Consider the following 22,621-nt stretch of genomic DNA (forward strand, 5'->3'; position numbering starts at 1 on the left):
TTAAATCATCTTACCTTAAGATCCGAATCAAGATTCAATCCAATTATCAACTTTGGATAATTGAATCGAATCTTGATTTGCTGATTAATGGATTGAATTTGTTTCTCCTCGGATCTTAAGGTAAGTGAATTTAAGTTATTGGCAGGTACTGTCCCGTGGATGGCTAATTATCGGAACTTATTTTTCTTAATTAGTCAAGGCGAAACCCCCTGCTTTTAATTTTAATTTTAGGTTTAATTTCTTGTTTATTGTTTATAGTTTAACATTGTGGTGCGTTTTGCCCAATGTTACTCTGTATTGCATATACTGGAGCTTAAACACTCTCTTTTAGTTCGTAGATAAATTTTTTGGTCTTTTGACCATTTTTATTGAATCCTCCATGGCTGATGAGCTCTGGATTCATCATTTGTCTGTTCCTATTAAATTGCTGCTTGTATTTTTCCTTTTTCTCATCATTATATTTCGTATAAATTGTTTAAAACTTGTTATTTGGCTTATATACTTTAACATTATCAACTAAAGCTCTGAAGACCAAAATTTATGGAAACATTTTCTTTAATGTCCATTGTTTCACCTTTAGTAAGCACTGAGTTTGTTACTGGTGTCAACATGAAATGTTATACTCAGTGTCCAGCTAAGATGCAAAAAAAAAAAAACTCTAAAGCAACGTTGTGTTTGGCAAGGATATTTTGAAACACAATTTTAATCATATTTTTACTTGATTATAATCATTTTAACTTTATTCAACTAATACTTTTGTTTATAAGTGCAAAAATTCTTATTTTAGATTAAAAACAAAAATTTTAAACTTATTTCTCATAAGTGTATATGCATGGGGTTCTGCTGTTGAAGTAATTTCATATATATTCTCAGGTAAAAAGCGGGCACCAAAAAAACCTGTAGATGACTCAGCGCTAAAAGGTGTGAAGCAAAGAGTGTCAAACATATTAAAAACATCACCAGTACCAAAAGTATCTGGATCAGATTTGCATAAAACAAAACATGATGTACCTCTGGCGGAAAAGTCAGACTTTGCAACTGCTGAAGCATTTAATGATTCATATAATGAGAAAAAGAAAATTGATGCCAACAAGCCCATTTTAGAACATGATAAATTTTTTCAGCATGGGATGCTTTCCTACTCAGAAAAAAATGCAAAAAAAGAAAAAACAGAAATCCTCACTTCTGCTGGTTCTCCACCTCTCAGTATTAAGACCAAGTCAACTGCTGAGGAGGCATTAAGCAATAAAATTCAATGTGAGTTCAACATAGAATTAGAAACATCTTCAACAAAGCCAAAAAAACCTGTTGATTGTCAATCCACCAGTCTTGTGACTCAGGTTGCATCTCATGAAGACACAACTGCTTCTGCTGAAACACCAGCATTTGATTTAATTTTGGCAAAAATAGGAACTCATTTAATGCATTTATACAATAGTAGAAAGACAAACAACTCAGTTGGCATTCAAGTAGATGATCCGAACGAACTGAATATTTGTGATACCTGTCATAAAAGGAAATATTCTGAATACTGTCATTGTGAATGTACAAAAAATGTTAAACACATTTTATTGCCGATGCATGAAGAATCACCTCCATCTGTTGAAGGACCATCGTATGTTGAAAGACCTTCATCTGTTGAAAGACCATCTTCTGTTGAAAGACTATCATCTGTTAAAAGACCACCTCCTGTTAAAAGACCACCACTTGTTAAAAAACCACCATCTGTTGAAGAACCAACATCTGTTGAAGGATCACCATCTGTTGAAAGACAACCATCTGTTGAAGGACCATCATCTGCTGAAGGAGCATCATCTGCTGAAGGAGCATCAAATGTAGCCTTTACTGTTCCACAAGCTAAGTGTAGCTGTTTTCAAAGTCATACTTTATACGTAAGTTTATCATTTTTATCTCTTAATACCATAGAGATCTTAAGAGTATTAGATGTTATTTCTTCATATTTTTCTCCAGTATGTTTTTTGAAATACGAAAAGCCATCTTCATTTGTCAACTTTTGTGTTTGTTACACTGAATTTACCATAGTTTAGCTTTGTAAAAGTATGCTTTGTAAAGAAATATAAGATAGATATGTGAGCTTAGCTACACTCTCAGATTTTTTTTTTTTTTAATCACTGACAGCTGAAATGCTGAAAGTTATTTCTGTTACAACAGATAAAACTGGTGCACTTAAAACGTAAGAAACCCTTTTAACATTTGTTCCAAGCAAACTTCATCATAATTGTAAACTCAGGTGCTGCAATTTTTCCCCTTGATCTTATTATGAACAACTCTTAAATGTCTTCAACTGATCAATGCCTAATTTCGCATGCCGTTGTCCTTCATGAATAAAATCCAAACCATGTAGTAGTTTTGCATGGTTCAGACTAGATCCTTGCATCATAGGATTAAAAACCTCTACTGCAAGATAAATTAGACCGATACAATTATTTTTCTTCTTGTAAGGTTACACAGAATTTCTTTCTCTGCAGAATTTTGTATAGAAAAACATTGGAGATTGTTCTGATGTTACATTTTCCAAGCTGTTAAATCATAATTTTGAGTTATCAAAGTATAGGACGTCAATTTAGTCTAACTTTAAATTCCGTTGCCAGCATGTCATTCTTGGTGTCAATTCTAGTTCCCTTCTGTGAGTTAAGATAGCTTTTAAGTGAAGTGTCATTGTGCTCTCTTTGTTGATGTAGTCTGCATCTTAAATTAGTCCTTTATATGTTTTTTAGTTCATTTTAAGCATCCTACTATTTAAATTTTATTGGAAAAGATTGCATAAAAAGCCTGATTATAATTGCTGTTTTTTTTTTTTTCATTTAGACATTTGCAAATAAAGAAGTAATATCTATCCCAGAACATTATACAAGTGATATGCTTTCTTGTGTGATGTATATGTATTTGAGCAAAGTTTGTTTTTATTTAACAAATTTAGTACCTCAGCTTTTTTTTTTAAAGTTTTGCATGGTAGATAAAATTTAACTTTTTGTAATCTCGCATAACCAGCTTTTTTTCAATCCTATGTGTTAAAAGCATGCAAGCTACACCATTTTAAGTTTTATCTCCAAAATTTTTGAATTCTTAACTGTATCTTCTCAGTGTACTTCAGTGACTTAAAGCATCAATTTTAAGTACTTGTTGTTTGTTGTATTCCTAGGATTCATTTGTAAAAACATTTTTAGTTACAAACATGTTACCAAACATGTTTAGAATCAGAGAGATAAAAAAAAGTACATAAAATCTTATTGCAAATTTCTCCTTCTATTATTTAGTAGTAGCTAAGAGCTTGTCATTTGTGTGCAGATGTTGGACAGAAAAATTGTTGGCACTATATAATTATTTTACCACTCGCAATTCTTTTAGGAATCCTTGACTATGCATCGCCCATTGTTCTTAAAACGATGTGCATTGCGACAAACGAAGATAAAAACAAGTGTGACACATTCTTCTGTGCCTTCTACTATTTCTGTAAAAAGCCCCCGATCCATTTTAAGTAAGTGCAAATATTTATTTTTTAAAAGAGATTAGATTGTTTCTAATAAAAGAGCGACAGTAATAAGAAAATAGCAAACCAAACAGGTTATATCTAAAGGAAAAGCTCCTTTGCAGTTTAGTGCTGTTCAACACCAATATTGAACGAATGAGGAGTTTACTTTCAAAACAGATTATATACAGTTTTATACCTTTTTGGCAAAACGAAAAAAAAGTTTTACGCTTAAACACTAACGGTTAGAATTTCAAATTTCTCACAATGTTTTGGTAGAATAACAAGTGACTATTGGCATAGGTTTAGTAATTTTTCCTCAATTTTACCAGACCTAAATTGCTAATTTTATTTTGAATATATTCCGTTTTGGTGTAAAACAGATATCATCCCTTTTGCAAAAAAAAAAAAAAACATGCATTTTCTTTAGAAATAAACTTCATTAGATTGAAACAAAATATTCAACATTTCTTAATATTATTTATTTTTTTACTCTACTTTATTCCTTCCTATTTACTTTATTCTTTTCGTTGAACATTTCAAAAAAAATATATATATCTATATATGTATAAATAAATAAATAAAGGACCTTTGATCCAATCATGTATGAACAATAAAACCACCCAACCCAATTCAAATAACAGTGTTTTATATACAGGGTTCGTACAGGTCATGGAAATCCTGGAAAGTCATGAAAAAAAAAAAACAAATTCCAGGCCTGGAAAAGTCATGGAAAATTAATATTTTCATTATAAGTCATGGAAATATAAGTTAAGTCATGGAAAAATGTCTTGGGCATAAATAAAGAACAGTAGATAAATAAAATTTTGAGTGATTCAACCGTATTGCACATAAAAGCTATTAATACTCGAAAATTGAACAATCTCAGAAACGAATCTGAGTTTAGGAATCCTATTGCATCATCCGCTTCTGTAACACTCGCCCGCCTTTTTTTGTATGTGATTTTACTGCTGAAACATCCCTAATTTTGAATTCACCATTATTTTTAGAACTTATATGTTATATTCTGTTGTAGTGGGCTTAGCATGTTCTTGATTTCACCACACCCACTCGAAAAGTAATTTAATTGCATCCGAGTTTATTTCAACCACTTGTAATTGTCAGAGTTTATCTTAATTTGTTGAAAGCTTTAGAAAATGAAGACTTGAGTCAGGCGATAGAACATACAAATAGGGGAATTCTAATAGTCAAACAGTAGTGCCCAACGTGCATCTCGCAAAATTGATCCATGTGGCCAGCTGCAATATCTGGTTTAGAAAAATGAATTTACTGATAAACATGACTTAACTTCAATGAATGAAAATACTGTCAAATTACATGGATGATTAGAAGCACTGTTGAGACCAAATGGCAATTTTTTTTTGAAGTAAATTTACGATCCGAAACTTAGTAATAACTCATTTCACTTTTGTCCCATTCATTACTATTTTGCCCTATATATTAAATAATTATTAGACATTTAAACATCAGCATATTGCATTCACTATATTTTTACTTAACTGAAGTTTATATGATAAAGACAAAGAAGAATAGTTTACTAGTTTCTGCAGTGTGCACTGATATTTTTTTAGCCAAGTAGGTGCTTTGATGAGGTAGTGGCATTCATGTAAAAGTCTTGCAAATGTCCACTTCCGAAAATTGGCAAGTTTGACATTAAATAGTACCATTCTCTTCGTTTAAAAAGGTCATGAAAATTTTTATGAAGTCATGAGAAAGTCTTGGAAAAGTCATGGAATTTTTTCATCTGAATTGAGTATGAACCCTGTATATAGGTATTAATAGATCACAATTTTTATCACAATTTAATCATTAATTAATCACAATTCATTAACATTATTAATATTAATTTAGTAATCACAATTTGAGGTCATACTTACCTTACTGATAACAGGCTTTCACAAGGCGCAAGGTGCTGCAATCTCTCAGGCAGGTATCACAGTTGATTGGAAATGCTCAGCTTGCTCCGCAATTTTATTTGTGAGCTACTTTTGAGTTGGAAGTGGCAAATTCAAATTCGGATATATGCTGTTTTTATATGAAAGTGAATGAGTGGGTACTGGCAAATAAGGGATACGTTTCACTTTGCTGAAAAAGACCTGGCGAGAAATAAGGGGATGGATATGCACCATTTTGGTGGTAGAACCAATGTTTACGCATTTTTTAACAGATGTAAACCACTTCGAGAAGAAAGAAATTCATTGGTAGATAGGGTTTATATTAGAGATTCTAAAAACGAAAAAAAAAATTGTTTTTTCCAAAAGGTGATATAATCTGTTTTGAAAGTAAACTCCTCAAATATGATTAATGGGTCATTCCATGCGAAATGAGCAAATCAGTTGTGGCTGACATGTCACAGATTTCAACAAAAGTTTTTATTTACGTAAACCATGCATATCTATGAGGAAATGCAAAGTATGGAAGGTTAAAAACTGTTTGTTGCTTTGTTATTGAAATTAAAAGTTGATGCTTGCGCTAAGCCTAAATTTTCTGAGTTCATTCCTGACAGTTTGTGGCTCAATAACTCCATAAGTTATAAACGTACACTTAAAAAATAAATATCTCCACATTCTATGAACAAATCTCTATTGGGAAAGAGCAAAGTAAAATTTATTTGGATCTTTTTTTGAATCTGAGATAGTAACAAATATTGAAATTTTGCCAATTTACTTCAGATTTCAAATCACTCCTCTAGCTCTTTTAATGAAAAAATAACAGTAAAAATGATTCAGGTTGAAAAACTATCTATGACTAACTATCTGCTCTAATTTAGTAATTGTTTATGAATTTCTTGATGACGAAATAGTACTTTAAAAAATCAAAAATTTCATTTTTTTCCTCTATTTCACATGTTTTTTTGAAGATGAGGGAATACTCTAAATTTACTCAAGTTTTTTTACGTAACATATTAAAGTGTCTTTTAGATGCTACTAAATTTTAATCATTGGTATCAGTATATTTTTGTTACTAGAGTAACTTGAACTAAGGTAAAATTTCATTAGTTACTTCTTTTTATTGTAAGTTTAGAAAAAATAATCATTTCTTTCGTGCGTCATTTTCTCAAAAGCATCTTTATGAAGTACTTGCTAAAATGTACATTTTTTAAAAATCGAAATAAATGTTAGATATACTTGCTTTTGTATCATTTATCTGGTTTTTTGAATTCTCGTAATTTCACATAAGGGTCAATCCATACAGGTTCCATACACTACAAACTACTCATTTATGTCCAAATATTTCTAAGTTATAAAATTACAATATGTTTTTTCAGTATAATGTATTATATAGAGCACAATATACGTAATTTAAGAAGGTGCAATGAAGTTTTCACACTTTTTATTTCTGTTTTAGTGTGTGAGTTGACTAGCAAAATTGCTCAATTTCAAAGACCTGTATCTTTTTTACAAACCAAATACAAAAAACAATGTGTATAACATGTATAGTACTTGAATGGAATATTCAATTGACCAAGAAATTTTATTTTTAATTCCATCCCCTTTTGGTTTACAGGGGTCTTAAAATGTCATTTTTGTCATTTTTCCGATTTTTGAGGGGCTGTAATCTATAAAGGGTGCACAAACACACAGTAACAGTTACATATCCTTTTTAGCATGGTTCCAGTGATTAGTTTTTGCCGTATTTCATTTTGTGTTTCCGTCCCCTACGCGAGTTATCCCCCTTTGAAATGAGTAAAATTTTTACAATTGATATTGAACTTTATTACTAAAATTTATTATTGAACTTGTCGTTATTTTAATTATTAACTTACAGCTACGTAACTCAGCATGTAAGACTATCAATTTATGCACTTTAACATCAAAGCATTAAATTTTCTGTCATAAATGCAATTCAAATAGATTTTGGCCAAAATGCAAAGGTCTAAAAGTCCCATTTTTGACTACGAAAACCACTTTTGATGACCTCTAAAAAAATTAAAGGTCCAGTTGAGAGAAAAAATAAAAGTGGTTTTAAACATCTTTCATATCCAGCTTTTAGGGACATGATTTTCAAAAAAATTAAAAATGGTCGAGTGCACCCATCCGTCGAACCTGTATGGATTGACCCATAAAACACAAAGAAAATGCTATTTTTCTGAATTTCATTTTACGTTTGGAAATCAAAAACCAATTTCGAGTTTCTTCAAGCAAATACTAGAAACACAGCTTTATATTCTCGTAAAATTTTAAAGTTGTCTGAATTTTCCCTCATTTGAATTTTTGTGTCTATGTGAAGGGGAAAATCATCATTTTACAAAATGTCACCAAGTTTAAAACTGATTTTGAAGACAAAGGAGTTAAAATACAACTTCAAAAGTAATGTATTTCCTTTATGATACTTAGCACATTATTGGGTATTAATTTCATCAAAGCTAATGCATTCCTTAAAGATTGAGATTAAAAAATAAAATGCTTAATTATGGGAAAATTGAAATATTTTCAGTTTATGAAATTCGGTTAAAAATTAACTATAATAACTTTGAAAATTTTACTGACATCAGATTAATTACCCTACTCCATACATATAACTTTTATGTTTTCATTAAATAGTCAATAAGATACAAGCCTTCAAAAATGCAACATTTAGCATTTATGAGAATGCTGTTTAATTTGACAAATTTTCAATCGCATGTAACTATTCAAATAAAAAATTTTAAGCAAAAATATTTTAGAAATTTTTATATAGGCATAAAAGGAACCTGTATACGAAATTTCATAAAAATCTGTTACTTTGCGGCCACCACTTTTTTGCGAATTTTGCTCATTTCCTATGGAATGAAATAATCTAATATTGTATCAGTGTTTCTTATGGTATTATTATTGCTAAATTGATGCTGCACTATCAATGTAGCAAAATATACTAGCTCTCATGCTGCATGAGCACCTAAAATTTAGATGCACATCTAAATTATTTGAATTTAGAGCAATTCAACTGTGAGGAAATTTTTGTAGCATCAATTATTTTTTGCATAACTACAAAAAATATGGAGAAGCTTGAATAACGCCCTATTTAATTCAGTTGAAATTGTATTACTCATTTAATATTGATTTGATTGCTCAGAAATTGAAAGTTCTGGTACTATTTTCAACTATAGAGGATCATCTTCATTCTGTTTTAAGAATATATGTTGAAAGTTTAGCACCGAATATTGAGAAATCGGTTTCTGAAAACTGATGCAAGCTTCACATTGAAGAAATAAGCACCAAATATGTATCAACTATTGGTTTGTCATTTATTTTCCATTTTCATGTTAGTGTATTTAATATATGAAATTCTTGTGAAAATCTGACCAACAGTATCAATTATATCAAATAATTTTTCTTAAGTACAAAATTAGCTCAAGAACGTTAAACAGAATGCATGAAAAGCTTTAGTAAAAAATCTTCATATAACAGTCTGAAGTTCCCAAAAGCCCAAACATGAGCAAAAAATTTGAAGAAAAATAAAATTAAAATTTTTCCCCCCATTGCTTGAAGAGATGCCTATTAGCTCAGTCAACTCTTGATAACTCAACGTCCTAAGGGATCTGCAAAAAACCTCCAAGTAATCAGTAGTTTGAGTTACAGGCAGTTCCTTTCCTAGCCTTCTAAAAAATAATTTTAATTTTCTTTTTCAGGAATAGTGCATAAGGGATAGACTATAACAGTTATAGTTTGGATAAAGCACAGCGATCAAGTATAAAATTAATTATTAGCTCTTCATAAAAATATCCTTACAGGGGATATGTTTTTGCCAAGATATTTCAAAAAAGGAATTTGTGTTTATTGCTTAAATTTTTTTATCATATCTCAAAACATCAGTAAACTTGCATGCATTCGGTCTTGATTCTTTTCTCTTGATTTAAGCTTATATTGCTTTTAAACTTTTTTTGGTACTAAAAGCTGATTATTTGAGTCATGCAGAAAATTAAAGCTACTTTTTTCGTTATTTGCCAAAATTTGAAGTTCCTCAAAGACTAGCCAGCAATAAAATTTTAGGTTGTCACCATGGCGAAAAGGAGCCCAATTGGCTACTTCTCATGTAATCTTGCAACAATGTGTGCATTAAGGAACAGTATCATTAATAAATTTTCCCCCTCACACAAGTTGATAAGGAAAGCAATGTGTTAAGAGGGGAGGAGGGGACTTTTTTTGTTTAGTTTGGCTACATTTCTATGCAAAATGAAACTGAAACTTTTGTGAAACCTTTGATTAAAAATGAGTAGATTCGAGATATAGGGACAACTTTGTATTGAAAACACTAAATCATTTTGGGAGCGAATGGAAACTTCGAGATAAAGGAACGTTTGAGTTATAAAAGTTTGAGTTATCCAGGAATGAGATTTTCCCGACTTTTGCCAGAATTCCAGCTTTTTCTGCTGGCTTTTAAAATCTTTCCTCCTTTTCCTACTTTTTTTGCCTCTTTCAGGCCTTTATTTTTTTATCAAAAATCGGAAAAAAAAAAACGATTTTCTTTAAAATTTTCGGTCTCCGATTTCTTATTCTTTCTATTTTTTACCCTCGAATCTTCATCCTCTGCGATATCTGCCAAAAACGTATGTTTTAGAATCATGCCAACGACGTCCAACACGTTCTGTGCCGAAAGTTGCATGCCTCGTTTCAGATTTCAATCTTTTTGCATCCTGCAAGTATTTCAATTATTTTTAATGTTGGGTGGTTTTTTACTATATACTACCTTATATCTGCTCATTTTATTCATTATTTCAATGATTATTTTTATTCATTTTAGAAAAAAATGCAAAAGTCAATCAAAAAATGTGGCTTAGCACCCACAGTCTCGAATTTTATTGAAACTTGGCATGGTTACTTTTTTTGTGCATTTAAGAAAGTGTAAAAAATATTTTTGGTGAATCTCAAACCGTTTAGGCTTTACAGCCTGTTAAAAGTTTTGAGATTTCATGATTAATTGAGGCGGCTGCAAGTTGTTCTTTTGATTCAGAAATCGTATTAGGAAGTTTTTAAAGACAAATTTTGGGTTCCAATGCAAGGAAAAAGATAACCAATCGTTTACATACATATATATTTCTTTATTTTCTATTCTTACTACAGGGCTCCCAAATGGTCCGCTTTTCCCGCCAAAGTCCGTTTTTTAGGGTAAAGTCCGCTTTAGACCGCTTTTTAACATTTTGGTCCGTTTAGTCCGCTTTTGTATTGTTTTTACTAAAAAATCAGATTTTAAAAATTTTCACTACATTAAAAGATACTGTGTGCTGACTTATGTTAAGCTCGAACACGCTGCCGCGGCGCCGGTTTTCTATTGAACTTGACTTTCTGATATTATTTCGCTTTTCGCTTCAGATTGACGTCATTACTCCTCCTCCCACCGCTGTAACATGGAAATCTAGCAAATGGAGAAGTTTGGGGGAAGAGTTATGATGTGAAATCAAAGCATTTTGCTACTGATATTTTTCACGGGTTCGTAAGCACTTGAAAAAAATCAAGAATGTTTCATCAGTGCAATTTTCTGAACTTGTGTTCGATATGTAGCATCGCGAAAAATTACTTCCTGTGTTTGCAAGTTCAATCTTTTTGCATCTTGTTAATATTTTGATGTTTTTGACAATCAGAAGTTACTTTAACATTCATTAACTTAGATTAGCTTATTTTATGTTTAATTACAATAGATAATAAACTTTTTTTCGGAACCATGATAACATCAAACTTTCTTGGACTTCGCCGAAAATTGCTTGCTGGGTTTTGAGATTTCAATCTCTTTGCATCTTGTAGATATTTTGATATTTTTGGCAATCAGAAGTTATTTTGACACACTCCACCATAGATTAGCTTATTTTTTGCTTAATTTAAACAGATAAGAGACTACTTTTTTTTCGAAACCATGGCAACATTGAACTTACTCGCACTTCGCGATCTTTTTGCATCTTGTTAATGTTATGGTATTTTTGACAATCGGAAGTTATTTTGACATAACACCTCCTTAGATTAGCTTATTTTTTGGTTAATTGTAATAGACAATTAATTTTCATATTTTTGGTACCGTAGCAACATTGAACTTTCTCGCACTTCGCGAAAAGTGCTTGTCGTGTTTGAGATTTCAATCTTTTTGCATCTTTTAAATAGTTTGATATTTTTGTCAATCAGAAGTTATTTTGACACACTCCACCATGGATTAGCTTATTTTTTGTTTAATTTTAATAGATAAGAGACTACTTTTTTTTTTCAAAACCATGGCAACATTGAACTTACTCGCACTTCGCGGAAAATTGCTTGTCGTGTTTGAGATTTCAATCTTTTTGCATCTTGTTAATGTTTTGATATTTTTGGCAATCGGGAGTTATTTTGGCATACGCCACCATAGATTAGCTTATTTTTTGTTTAATTTTGATAGGTAATAAACTACTTTTTTTTTTCGAAACCATGGCAACATTGAATTTACTCGCACTTCGCGATCTTTTTGCATCTTGTTAATGTTATGATATTTTTGGCAATCGGAAGTTATTTTGACATACGCCATCATAGAATAGCTTATTTTTTGTTTAATTTTAATAGATAATGAACTTTCTTATTTTTGGAACCATTGCAGCATTGCACTTACTCGAACTTCGCGAGGAATTGCTTCTTGTCTTTGAGATTTCAATCTTTTTGCATCTTGTACATATTTTGATATTTTGCGCAATCGAATGTTATTATCACATATGCTATCCTAGACTAGCATATTTTTGTTCAATTTTAGTCATGTTTAGTTTTAGAGAATATTCTTTTTTTTTTTTTTTTTGGAAATTATGCCAACAGTGAACATACTTCGCGAAAATTTGATTCTCTTGTGCAAGATTTCAATCCTTTTGCATCTTGTTATTATTTTAATATTTTTTAAAATTGGAAGCTGTTTTGACATGTGCTACCTCAATTTTTTTAATTTAATTTTATTTTTAAAAACTAAAAAACTTTGTATCCTTATTTTTTTAAGTACTCATAATGAGTATTTTCAATTTGAAAATATAGCTCTATGAATCTAAACTTACACATTTATTTATTACATTAAGTTATCCAGTAAAAGCAGGCTCAAATTTACATTCAGTGTATTTATTGCTTAAGCAGCATTTGTATATTTTTGGGTATGGTGACTTTAATAAAAAAATTTTCTTTCTCACTAATTTTTATATGTCCTTGAAGACAGTTACAATATTTTTTTGGTGCCCGAACAAATAATACATACATATGAAGAAATGATTTGGATACTTAGCATACTAATAAATGATTTGCAAACCTCTAATATTTTTGAACTTAGTCAGTTAGTAGCGTAGCCAGAAATTACCTCCTGCTTTGGTGTTTGGTCATAAACTCTCATATGTATATAAACTTACCATATTTTGGCTGGAAATATGTGTAAAAACCAAGGGCTGTGGAGGGGTGGGGGACCTCCTGGCCTCCAAACTATATCTTCTTGTCTTGTGGTACCTTATATCAAAATGAATTCTCTTTAAACTGGTTATGTGAAAAATTTTGTAAACTACTATGTACTAAGGTGTTTACTTTAATAACTGTATCTAAAAGGTCTTTATTAGGTATGCACTGATTGATCGATCACTTGGGTGATTATTTTTAACTAGCCAGTTTTTACCTGTTAAGTAGTAGAAAATTTATTTTACAATTAAAGTTACTCTGTAAGATGGTCAGTCACATGCTTGCTTGTCACTCCCCCCCCCCCCCATCCAAATGTTTGTGTGAATAATATAATTCAATGGATAAGAAGTTCAGATGTACAGAAGGTGATAAGGATTTATCATTAAAAATCATTTTGGTTAATTAACGAATTATCTTCACGTATTTATTGCCAGACAGCTAATTTGCCGTTTGGTGCTACCCTGGGTTTAACTATGAATGGTCCTCCCAAGGTCCTCTTTTTAATCCTAACTGGTCCTCTTTGGTCCCCTTTTTGATTCAAAGTGGTCCTCTTTTACCCTTTTCTATGGCTAAAATGTGTTGGGAGCCCTGTTACTATGAAAAGTATGTTCTACCACATAATGAAATTTTAGATTTTTCTCTCTGTTGTAAATTTTTACTTCACAAACAGAGCTAATTTTAAAATTTATGTTCTCACTCATTTAACACTATAAACTCAAATGTTTTTAATGAAAAAACATTTATTTTTCTCTAAAAAATATGAAAAGTTGACATTATTGTGTGATGCAACCAAGATTGACCTCTGGCTCCCCCAACACTTAGTTCAAGTACTCAGAGGTTAGAAATTGTTGCCTCTTTTTCAAAATTTAGATTTATTTAGGAATAAACACTTTTGCAAGAAATGGTACAATGTAGCAAATTGTCCAAAATTATTACTTATACTTAATTAAATATGTAATACCTTTAAAACTAGTAAATTAGCCATTTTTTGTTGAATTTTTCATTATCATGGCTTCCAGGTTCTATTTTGATGCGGTTTTGGATATCATCCCTTTCACGATTTTTTTTTTTGGATTTCCTCCTTTTTGCTCTCTGACCACTCTCATCCCTGGTTATCAAGAGAGGACTAACTCTATTTATATCTAAAATATTGAGCAGTGTTTAAAAAGTTAATAATCATTTTTGATTCATTTCGTGGCATCATTAATTTTAGATCCGACTGTAATTAATAAAAATACCAGAACTCAAAGTCTGGAATTAACTGCAATTTTTTCCTGGATAGCAGATAAAATCAGCAAACTTTATTTCTGAAGTTAAGTAGAAGATCTGATTTATTGCATCATAATTGGCTCGACAGCCCATTGTGGGCCTTTGCCTTCCTTGGGAGATCCTGCCACTCTGTCTTCCTCTTTGCCATTGACCTCTAGTTTCTGATTTTAATGATATCAAAATCAGCGTCCACACAGTCAACCCATCTCTTTTTTGGTCAACCTCTTGGTTGCTGTCCAAAAGGTACTACATTGAAGACCTTCAACACAGCTCTATCATTTTCCATTTTCAGAAGATGACCAGCCAATCACATTCTGTTTAGTGTGGTAAATTTCAAAATATTTTGCTTATATTTATTGCATATATTGCCTAAATCAATATGAAAAAAATAAGAATGAGCTCAAATTCTAATATGCAGGGTTTCCTGAAAAGTCCTTGACACATTTGTAAAATTCAGAGAAAAGTAACATATTGTAGTATCAATATGCAGTTTGCACCATAATACTTCACATGTTTAAGAATTTTTTATGACACTGTAAAAAAAGGAAAAAAGAAAACTGATTTGGGTAATCGCTGTATCGTTGCAGTAAGAAAAATAAACATCATTTGACGTGTTTAATCACCTTATTGAACAGAAAGCAATACCTTTCATTACCAAAGTTCAATGTCTGCACCGTATGTTGCGCGAGCCGCATCGAAAGGGTACTCAAATTTATCCCATGTCCACAAATGGCACACACAATAAAGGCTGTTAATGAAAGGTATTACTTTCTGTTTAGTAAAATGAGTAAACACCTCACATGATGTTTGTTTTTCTTAATGCAACAATACAGTTGTTACTTATTTTCAGTGTTTTTTTTTTTTTTTTCATTTTTTATTTCATTGATACGACAATTTGTGAATTTTTTTACAAATTTTTTTAATGTGTCAGGGACTTTTCAGAAATCCCGTACAGTAATTTCTGGAAGAAATGCCGCAGTGTTTACATTTTAAAAAGCCAAAGTGCAGTCTTTCTGATTTTTTTTTTTTTTTTTTAATATTCCTGATTTCAACCCAAAGCTTTTATCTAAACAATAATGAAACAGATACTGACACATTTTGAAACAATTATATATTATCTACCCACTACTTTAGAGCTTTAATTACAGTAAACCACCAGCTGTTCAAACTGTGCGAGAAAGGCGAAATTCCCTTAATTTTTTGTATTGTTCATTGCAAGTAAATTGGAGCTCATTTTTATAAAAGAATGTAATGTAAACCTTAAAATGAAAGCAAGGAAACAAAAAAGGAAAAACCTGTATTTTATTGATGTTAGTTCAGAATGAAAGCTACAGATAACAGAAATTTTATCCTCAAAAACGGTCCATTTAAAAAAATCGCAAACACAAGCTTGTTTCATATGGAAATATTATCATTGCTCATTCTGGATCATGAACTTCATCATAAAATTTCATTTTTTTTTCTTGAAGCGTTTATTAACATTTATTAAAATTCTTTGGAGTTTTCTTTTTAATATGTTTTCCAATGGTTATTTGCTGCCTTTATATACCATGATGGAGTTAATCATCGTTTTTAAGGGTGCCATTTCTGAGCATTTAAAATTTTTTTAACTCGCCTTTTTCGGGGCAAGGCAATTACGCCTACCAGAAATTACTGTAATTGGTTTTGTAAGATACAGTTCAAGCTCGACTATCCAAATACACGAAATTTTCAAATGGTTGAGTAAAATTTCAAGCTTGCTAAATTGCAAAGTTTAATTAAGCTGGCAAAAACTAAAAAGTCAAATTTCATGTTGTCCTAAAAATAAGCAATGATCAACAAAGGTTGCAGTAGAAAAAGGTTGCAACTCCCAAAAGCTTCGATCGCATAAACGACCATTTCTTAAATGTACTAGTAAGTATTAAAAATAGTATAAAATACTCATTTTCTTACATAATATAGTCTGTTGGTGATTGATTGTATCATTTTTAGTCTTTTTTTTTCTTTTGAAATAGTTAAAAGAATAGAGAGAAATACCATGTTTGTGTCTTTTTCATATTTTTTTTTTGGGGGGGGGGGGAGGAGGAGGAGTATGACTATTAGTGCAAATAGCTTTGGGGTTACTAGAGTGCTGGATAAACAAGTTATTACTATATTTCACTTTCATGCAACAAATTATATTGTCACTGGTTGTGTTATTGCATGCAATACCTATGATTGGGGTCCGACAAATCCTGGGTGCCAGATCATCTGGGTGATTAAAGCAATACCTCTCCACCTAGTTCTTTTAGAACAAGAATCTGTCAAAAGCCATGTTGTACTAAAATTTTTTATAAACTGGGGAAAAATTTGTCTAGCACCTAAAGTTTTTCCCTGCCCCTTAAGATTTTACAATTTTTGTTGGTCTCTTCTTATGATAATTGTATAAAACAACTTCTTGCACTTTTCATTCTTCTGAACATCTACTATTTTCAAAATCATCATGTATATTTACAGAGCATGAGTCCAAGTTAGAGCAAAAAAAGACGAGAATACCAATTAAGGTTGTAACTATCTCTGAGAAGATTCAAAAATCTGAGGTTGATGAAAGTGATGAATTAAAACCAATGAAGTAAGTCCTTTTTGCAGTTAAGTTTATGAATCTGGTCTGATTATTTTTCAATGAATGAAACGTTAAAAGAAAAAATCCCAGTACACTTACATAAATACTTTTAACAATTTCATTAAACCCTGTTTTAACAGTAATAATAATGGTAAACGAAGATTTTGGCTCATGAAACATTTATAGTAATCCTTAGGTAATTTTTGATGCTGATTTCAAATATCTAATCAAAATTTTTCTTTCACCCACAACTTTTGTGTAATCATAGATTTTATGTTAGTTATTTTATCCAGAGCTTTTCTTTACCACATAATATTAAAAACACATAATTTGCCATTAAAATCTTCTCATAGACACAAGAAATGTGATGTTAGATAATTTGGTCTCCTGTTACTGCAGACACGACATGATGGTCAGGCTGGTTGATACCAATTTTTGTGATATATGCTACTTAAATTAAATCATTTTCTATGTTTTGTACTGGTTTAAACAATTTTTTTTTTTTTTTTTTTGGAGGACAGGAAAGAAAACATAGGTGAGAACACATTATGCAGTGGTCGACCAAGTTGCCATTAAATACTATGAAATAGTTTGAAAAGAAGTAGATTCATAGGGTAAAAAACATATTTATTGTATTAAAATTCATTTCATACACGATCTGACAAAACCAAATACAGTCGAACCTCGTTATCACGACACCTCTGGGACTGTCAACAATGTGTCATCAGCCGGAGCAACATCATAACTGGAATAGTTTAAAAATTCATTATTAAACATTAGTTCACAATGAAATTAGATTTAATGAAAAAAACAATAGTCTTATACTTTCAAATAGATTCACCTGATGTAAATTTGAGTTATAGGTGAATATAACAAAAATTAACTTATTATTTTTTTTTCTTTTGAATTCTGCTATACTTTTCAATAAGCTTTAAAAAAATATCATATTGGGTTTTATTGTTTTTTGCAAAGAAATGGTGTTAAAAAGTCAGACATATAACGCTGGAATGGCCCGGTTCTGGTTTCATTAAATAGGTAGGAGTACATTCAGAAATTGATATCTTCTATGGAGGATCATTGCAAAGCTATCTTTGCAGCTCTTTGAATATCTACTAAACATTGAAGGGCTACTCATGGTTTTATACACTTCTAAATGAATGCAATATGGTTGTTATTATTTAAATTTCACATTAAATACAGAATTTGCTTTTTTTTGCTTTGTGCATGTTATCTTAAAAATTACATTTTTCACCTTTTTCAGTTTTAGGAATAATTAAGGGTAAATTATCAATCCTAACAAAATGTGATTGAGATTAATCCTACAACTTTGTTTTTTGGAAACAAAACCACTGTTGCTTGAAACATTAACAAGAAAAACATTTTTTTATCTATTTTTCACTCTTTCACAAGTGAAGCAGTTTTTATGTCCGCCACTGTATGTATTTATAAATTATAAAAACATTAGCATGTGTACCAGTATTCAGAATAAAGATAAGCTGTTATCAAACCAATATAGAAAAGTTAAATTGTTTGGAAACTTAAGCATAGGAAACTGAATAATGTTTAAAATTAGTTTGGGATACATCTCAAAACACCGCTCAGGGTACAACCCTACATTGCAAGTTTTTTGCATTTGTAGTATGTTAGCTTGTGTTATTTTTTCTTTCAAAGAACTTTTTTTACAAACTACCTACTGTATTGACTTTTTACCATTACTGTTTATCTGTGAGTTCACAAAATTAGGTCCAGATAATCGTAACAAATTGGCAACATGTGATGCAGTTTTGATTTAGTGGGGCTCACATCATTATGTCTTTTGACTATTTGCTAAACAACATTTCTTCGCAATTCCAACCATTAAATTTTCTTGTGTTTTTGTTTCCAAAATAGAATGCTTGTGTTCAGTGTTGTGCCATGTCCAAAAACCCCAAAACTAATTTTCTGTATCACTTTATGGTTTTATACAGTAATGCTCCTGTATCAACTCTACCCATATACTTACTGAGGTCCACAATACAGTGTGCTTTTTTTGTTTCTTTTCCTATTTTTCAGGTTTTTTTCTTGTGTAAAATTGTTTGTTTCTGTGCTATTTTTCTTTGGAAACTGCACATAAAACCTAATATTTCGATAAATGATAATTTTGTCTAATGCTTTTTATTTGTTTTTTTGCAGAAGAACTTATATTTCTGAAAAGAAAAAAAAGCAAGACAGGGAGGATGAGTATAAAAAGAATAGAGAAAAGGGGAAATTATTCTCTAAAGTATGTGGGCATTATTACTCCATTTTTTTGTAATAAATTTTTGATATTTTTTTTTACATAGAATGCAGTGAGTTGTAGTGTAGGTCCAAGGCATTTTTTTAATGTTCTTAACTACAATGAATTTTGAGTAAAATGATATTTATCTGCCATATTTCATTCATTCTTACGTGAAGGTCCAACAAGTTCCGAGTGCTCAGCTGCTTGGGGGATGACTAAAAAAGTACCTGGTTGATGAGTTTTTTCAGAATGCATGATGCACTGAATTTCTGAGAAAAAATTTATCTGAATCCCAAAAATGTTTCTGGCTCCAAGGATTAGATAATTTTTGTTTGCCTGTGCCCATTGTTATATAGTTATTGATGTAAAGTTACTTACAACTTTTAACCAATTTTTTTACCGGATTAGATTTATGTTACAAATTAAGTATTGCCTTAGTGCAAGGCAATACTTAATTTGTAATGAAAATGCTTCCATTTCACAAGATGTAACATTGCTGATCATCATGCTGAAGTTGATCAGTATTTTAAATTTGGTCAAAATTTTATAAATTTTTGTCAATAAAATCAGTTTTTTTGACCTTTCAAACAGTTTTACCCTTTGATAATGTTTTGTAAAAAGTATCACTGACTGTTTTGGGAACCATTTTTTCCATTAGACTGGTTTGGAGACTTTTTCATGTAAGAGGCTGTTAGAATGATTACTTTTGGTATCCTGACTCAGCGAAAGCTCTGCAAAAATTTGAAAGTAGGAACGTTTGTAAGTGAACAAGAACACCAGGTCTGTTGGGTTGATTTATCCAACATATACATCAACTTTTCCGAGCAAGAAAAAAGGATTGCTTCTTTTCATTTAGACTTGAGTTCATTTATTACTCAGACCACCAAAAATCCAAAATGTCTAGAAACAAAGTTCTTCCCTTCATGGAAGGGGTGCTCATTTCATGACTTGCTAGTGTCCATCAAGAATCAATAGTTAATGGAAAATCATTAGCAAAAACAAAAGAAAGTATATTACCTTCCATAGTGCCATGTAAAAATCAAGATTGGTACTTGAGGTTTTCTTAATTACAACAAGCTACTAAAACTAAAGAGTATCACCAAGAAGCTCAAAATCTTTTGACAAATCAGAAGTTAATATTTTTATGGTATGATTGTTGGCAGCAAAGTTTCTTATTACTGTTTAATCAATGTATAGTTACCATTCTGACATTGACGCCAAGTAAGTTTTTCATTGAAAATTGGTTTCCATTAAAAATTGGTTCAAAAATCAAAATCTTGTCAATGTCCTCCCAATCTGTACATTACTGAAAATCATGCTTTAAGCAAAATAAACTTTGATGTTAAATGTGGTAGGTTATTGTTTAGATCCTTTCAATTTCCTTGGTCACAGTTCTTAGAGAAAACACCCTTTTTTAATTCAAAAACATTAGTTAACTGTAATTGAAGTAGAAATTTTTATTTTTGACTTTCTGCACTATATTTTTCATACGTTTTTTAAAATGTGATGCACTTAAGTCATTGAAATTTTATTTCCATTTTCTTTCAGAAATTGGCAAAAGCTGCTGCACGCGGCAAAGTAAATTATCGGGTAAATGAGCGAGTCGTTCATTTTGACTGATTATACTATCATTAGTGAAAACTGGAGCTTATATTAAATATATATATACTTTTTAGACATTTTTACACTTTCTACACTTTCTTTTATATTATGACTTTTTTATCACTCGTCACTGAGTGTCTTAACCAGTGAAATTTTGTATACCAAGAGCTTTATGGTACAGTGTCAGTTTTGTAACATTGATTGTTCCTAATAAATGATTTTGTAAACATTTCACTGTTTCGTGTGTTTTCTGCAAAAAATATTGCTTTCAATAGCGTCTGTACAAAAAATATGTCTTCGGAAGATGTTTTTAATAAAAGTTAATGGCGAAACCTCTCAACATCAAAGTATGTCAGGAGTGATTGTATTTGAACTATACACCAGAGCTCCAGTTCTTTTTGGGTGTTAATACCGAAAACTTGGTATCGTTCATATGCTTACCCCCTTGATTTTTTTTCCTTACGCCAAATTTTCATCAACTACATCGGTGATTAAATAATATTCATTACATCAACCTGTAAAAATGCAATTCTAAAATTTTATCATTTTAATGAATTATTTGCTGTTTTCATGATTTTGATGCCTTCATTTTGTAAAACGTAATCTTTTTGCATCCGAAATAAGAATCAGATTTTCCCCATTTTTGATGCTTACTATGCTTTGTGAAGAGAAAAATAAATGAAATAATTTATTTTTATCTTTATTGAAATCAAGCTGAAGATTTCCAAGTTAAATTCTGTGCTTTTATGTGTGTTAAATGTCAGAGTTGAATGCTGAGTCCCGATATAATTTTTGCTTCAATCATTTCGGTAGTTACTAATAATATTTATCGTAGACCTCTTCTATATGACGGGTGTTTGTAATCCAAAATTTCTGACATTTGCAAAAATTTTGAGTTGCCTTTTCCCAAAAATTTTGCTCTGGCAACATTCTAAAACTGAAATATTATGTGTAAAAAGAAATTTTTTTTCTTCAACGATTTTTGTATGCATATTTGAAAAAGGTGTTACGGGGGGGGGGGGGAGCGTAATCGAGTTTACAAGAATTTTGCACTGCTTTCAGAAAATTTTACTTGAGTCCACTTGCACCCCTGCTATATGGGTCACTCCATTTGATAAGGGGAAGCTCGGCTGTGGCTGACATGCCAGATTTCAATGAAAATTTTTATTTGGGTAAATCATGCCAATCCAAGAGGGTATGCAAAGTATGAAACTTTAAAAACTCTGTTGCTTTGTTACTGAAATTAGAAGTTTATGCTAAGCCTAAATTTTCAGAGTTCATGGCTGCCAGTTTGTGACTCAAAAACTCTAAATAATAAACATAAATTAAAAAATAAATATTTCCACATACTATAAACAAATCATTGTTAGGAGAGAGGAAAGTAAAATTTATTCGAGCTTATTTTGAATTTGAAATATTAACAAAGATTGAAAACTTACCAATTTACTTCAGATTTCAAAGCCAGGTGGCATAATCGTAAGGCTTTGGCCTTCTACGCCCTGCTCCCAGGTTGACCTGGGCCTGGCCTGAGGTGGCCAGTCAGTGGATTTTTGAGAAGCAAAATCATCAGCGCCCATGTCATGATTGCGCAGCTTGTAAAAAATCCCTTGGGTATTGTTGGCTTGGCTTTGAACTCCCTTGGCAAAATTAAATTTCTACTGTAATTTCGCATCGAAGAGAGCCCAGTTGTCTCCATTTGGTGGAAACTGGGCATCTTTTGCCATGCATTAGTGCTTTATTGGTGGCACATGAAAGACTGATGTACTGTCGGAGAGTGCACTAGGTCTGGTAAATGCTAAATGGCCTCTTACACAGCCCCATTGGAAACAAAAAAGAAAAACTTTAGATTTCCAATTACTCTTCCAACTTTTTCAGTGGAAAAAAAACAGCAAAAACTATTTATAACTAACTATCTGATCTAATTTAGTAATTGTTTTTAAATTTCTTAATGACGAAATCGTACTTTAAAAAATCAAAAATTTCCGAAATTTTCATTTTTTCCACTATTTCAAATGTTTGTTTGAACATGAGAAAACTTAATCATT

General features: G+C 31.1%; 1 protein-coding gene across 2 annotated transcripts; it reads left to right on the top strand.

Moving 5' to 3' along the window:
* Positions 1-1,449: 1,449 nt before the first annotated feature.
* LOC129218690 (uncharacterized) lies at positions 1,450-20,727 on the top strand. 2 transcript variants are annotated; one of them, XR_008580362.1, is made up of 6 exons: positions 1,450-1,892; positions 3,370-3,499; positions 16,612-16,726; positions 17,234-17,331; positions 18,890-18,977; positions 20,523-20,727. XR_008580362.1 is itself a non-coding variant. In XM_054853012.1 (5 exons), exons 1-5 carry the CDS (start codon positions 1,578-1,580, stop codon positions 20,592-20,594), a joined length of 720 nt encoding a protein of 239 aa, XP_054708987.1. In that variant the 5' UTR covers positions 1,450-1,577; the 3' UTR covers positions 20,595-20,727. The 2 variants fall into 2 exon arrangements, 1 of the variants encoding a protein (XP_054708987.1); XM_054853012.1 differs by lacking the exon at positions 17,234-17,331.
* Positions 20,728-22,621: the final 1,894 nt, after the last annotated feature.

This window comes from Uloborus diversus, chromosome 3, assembly GCF_026930045.1.
Source record: "Uloborus diversus isolate 005 chromosome 3, Udiv.v.3.1, whole genome shotgun sequence".
Lineage (NCBI taxonomy): Eukaryota > Metazoa > Arthropoda > Arachnida > Araneae > Uloboridae > Uloborus > Uloborus diversus.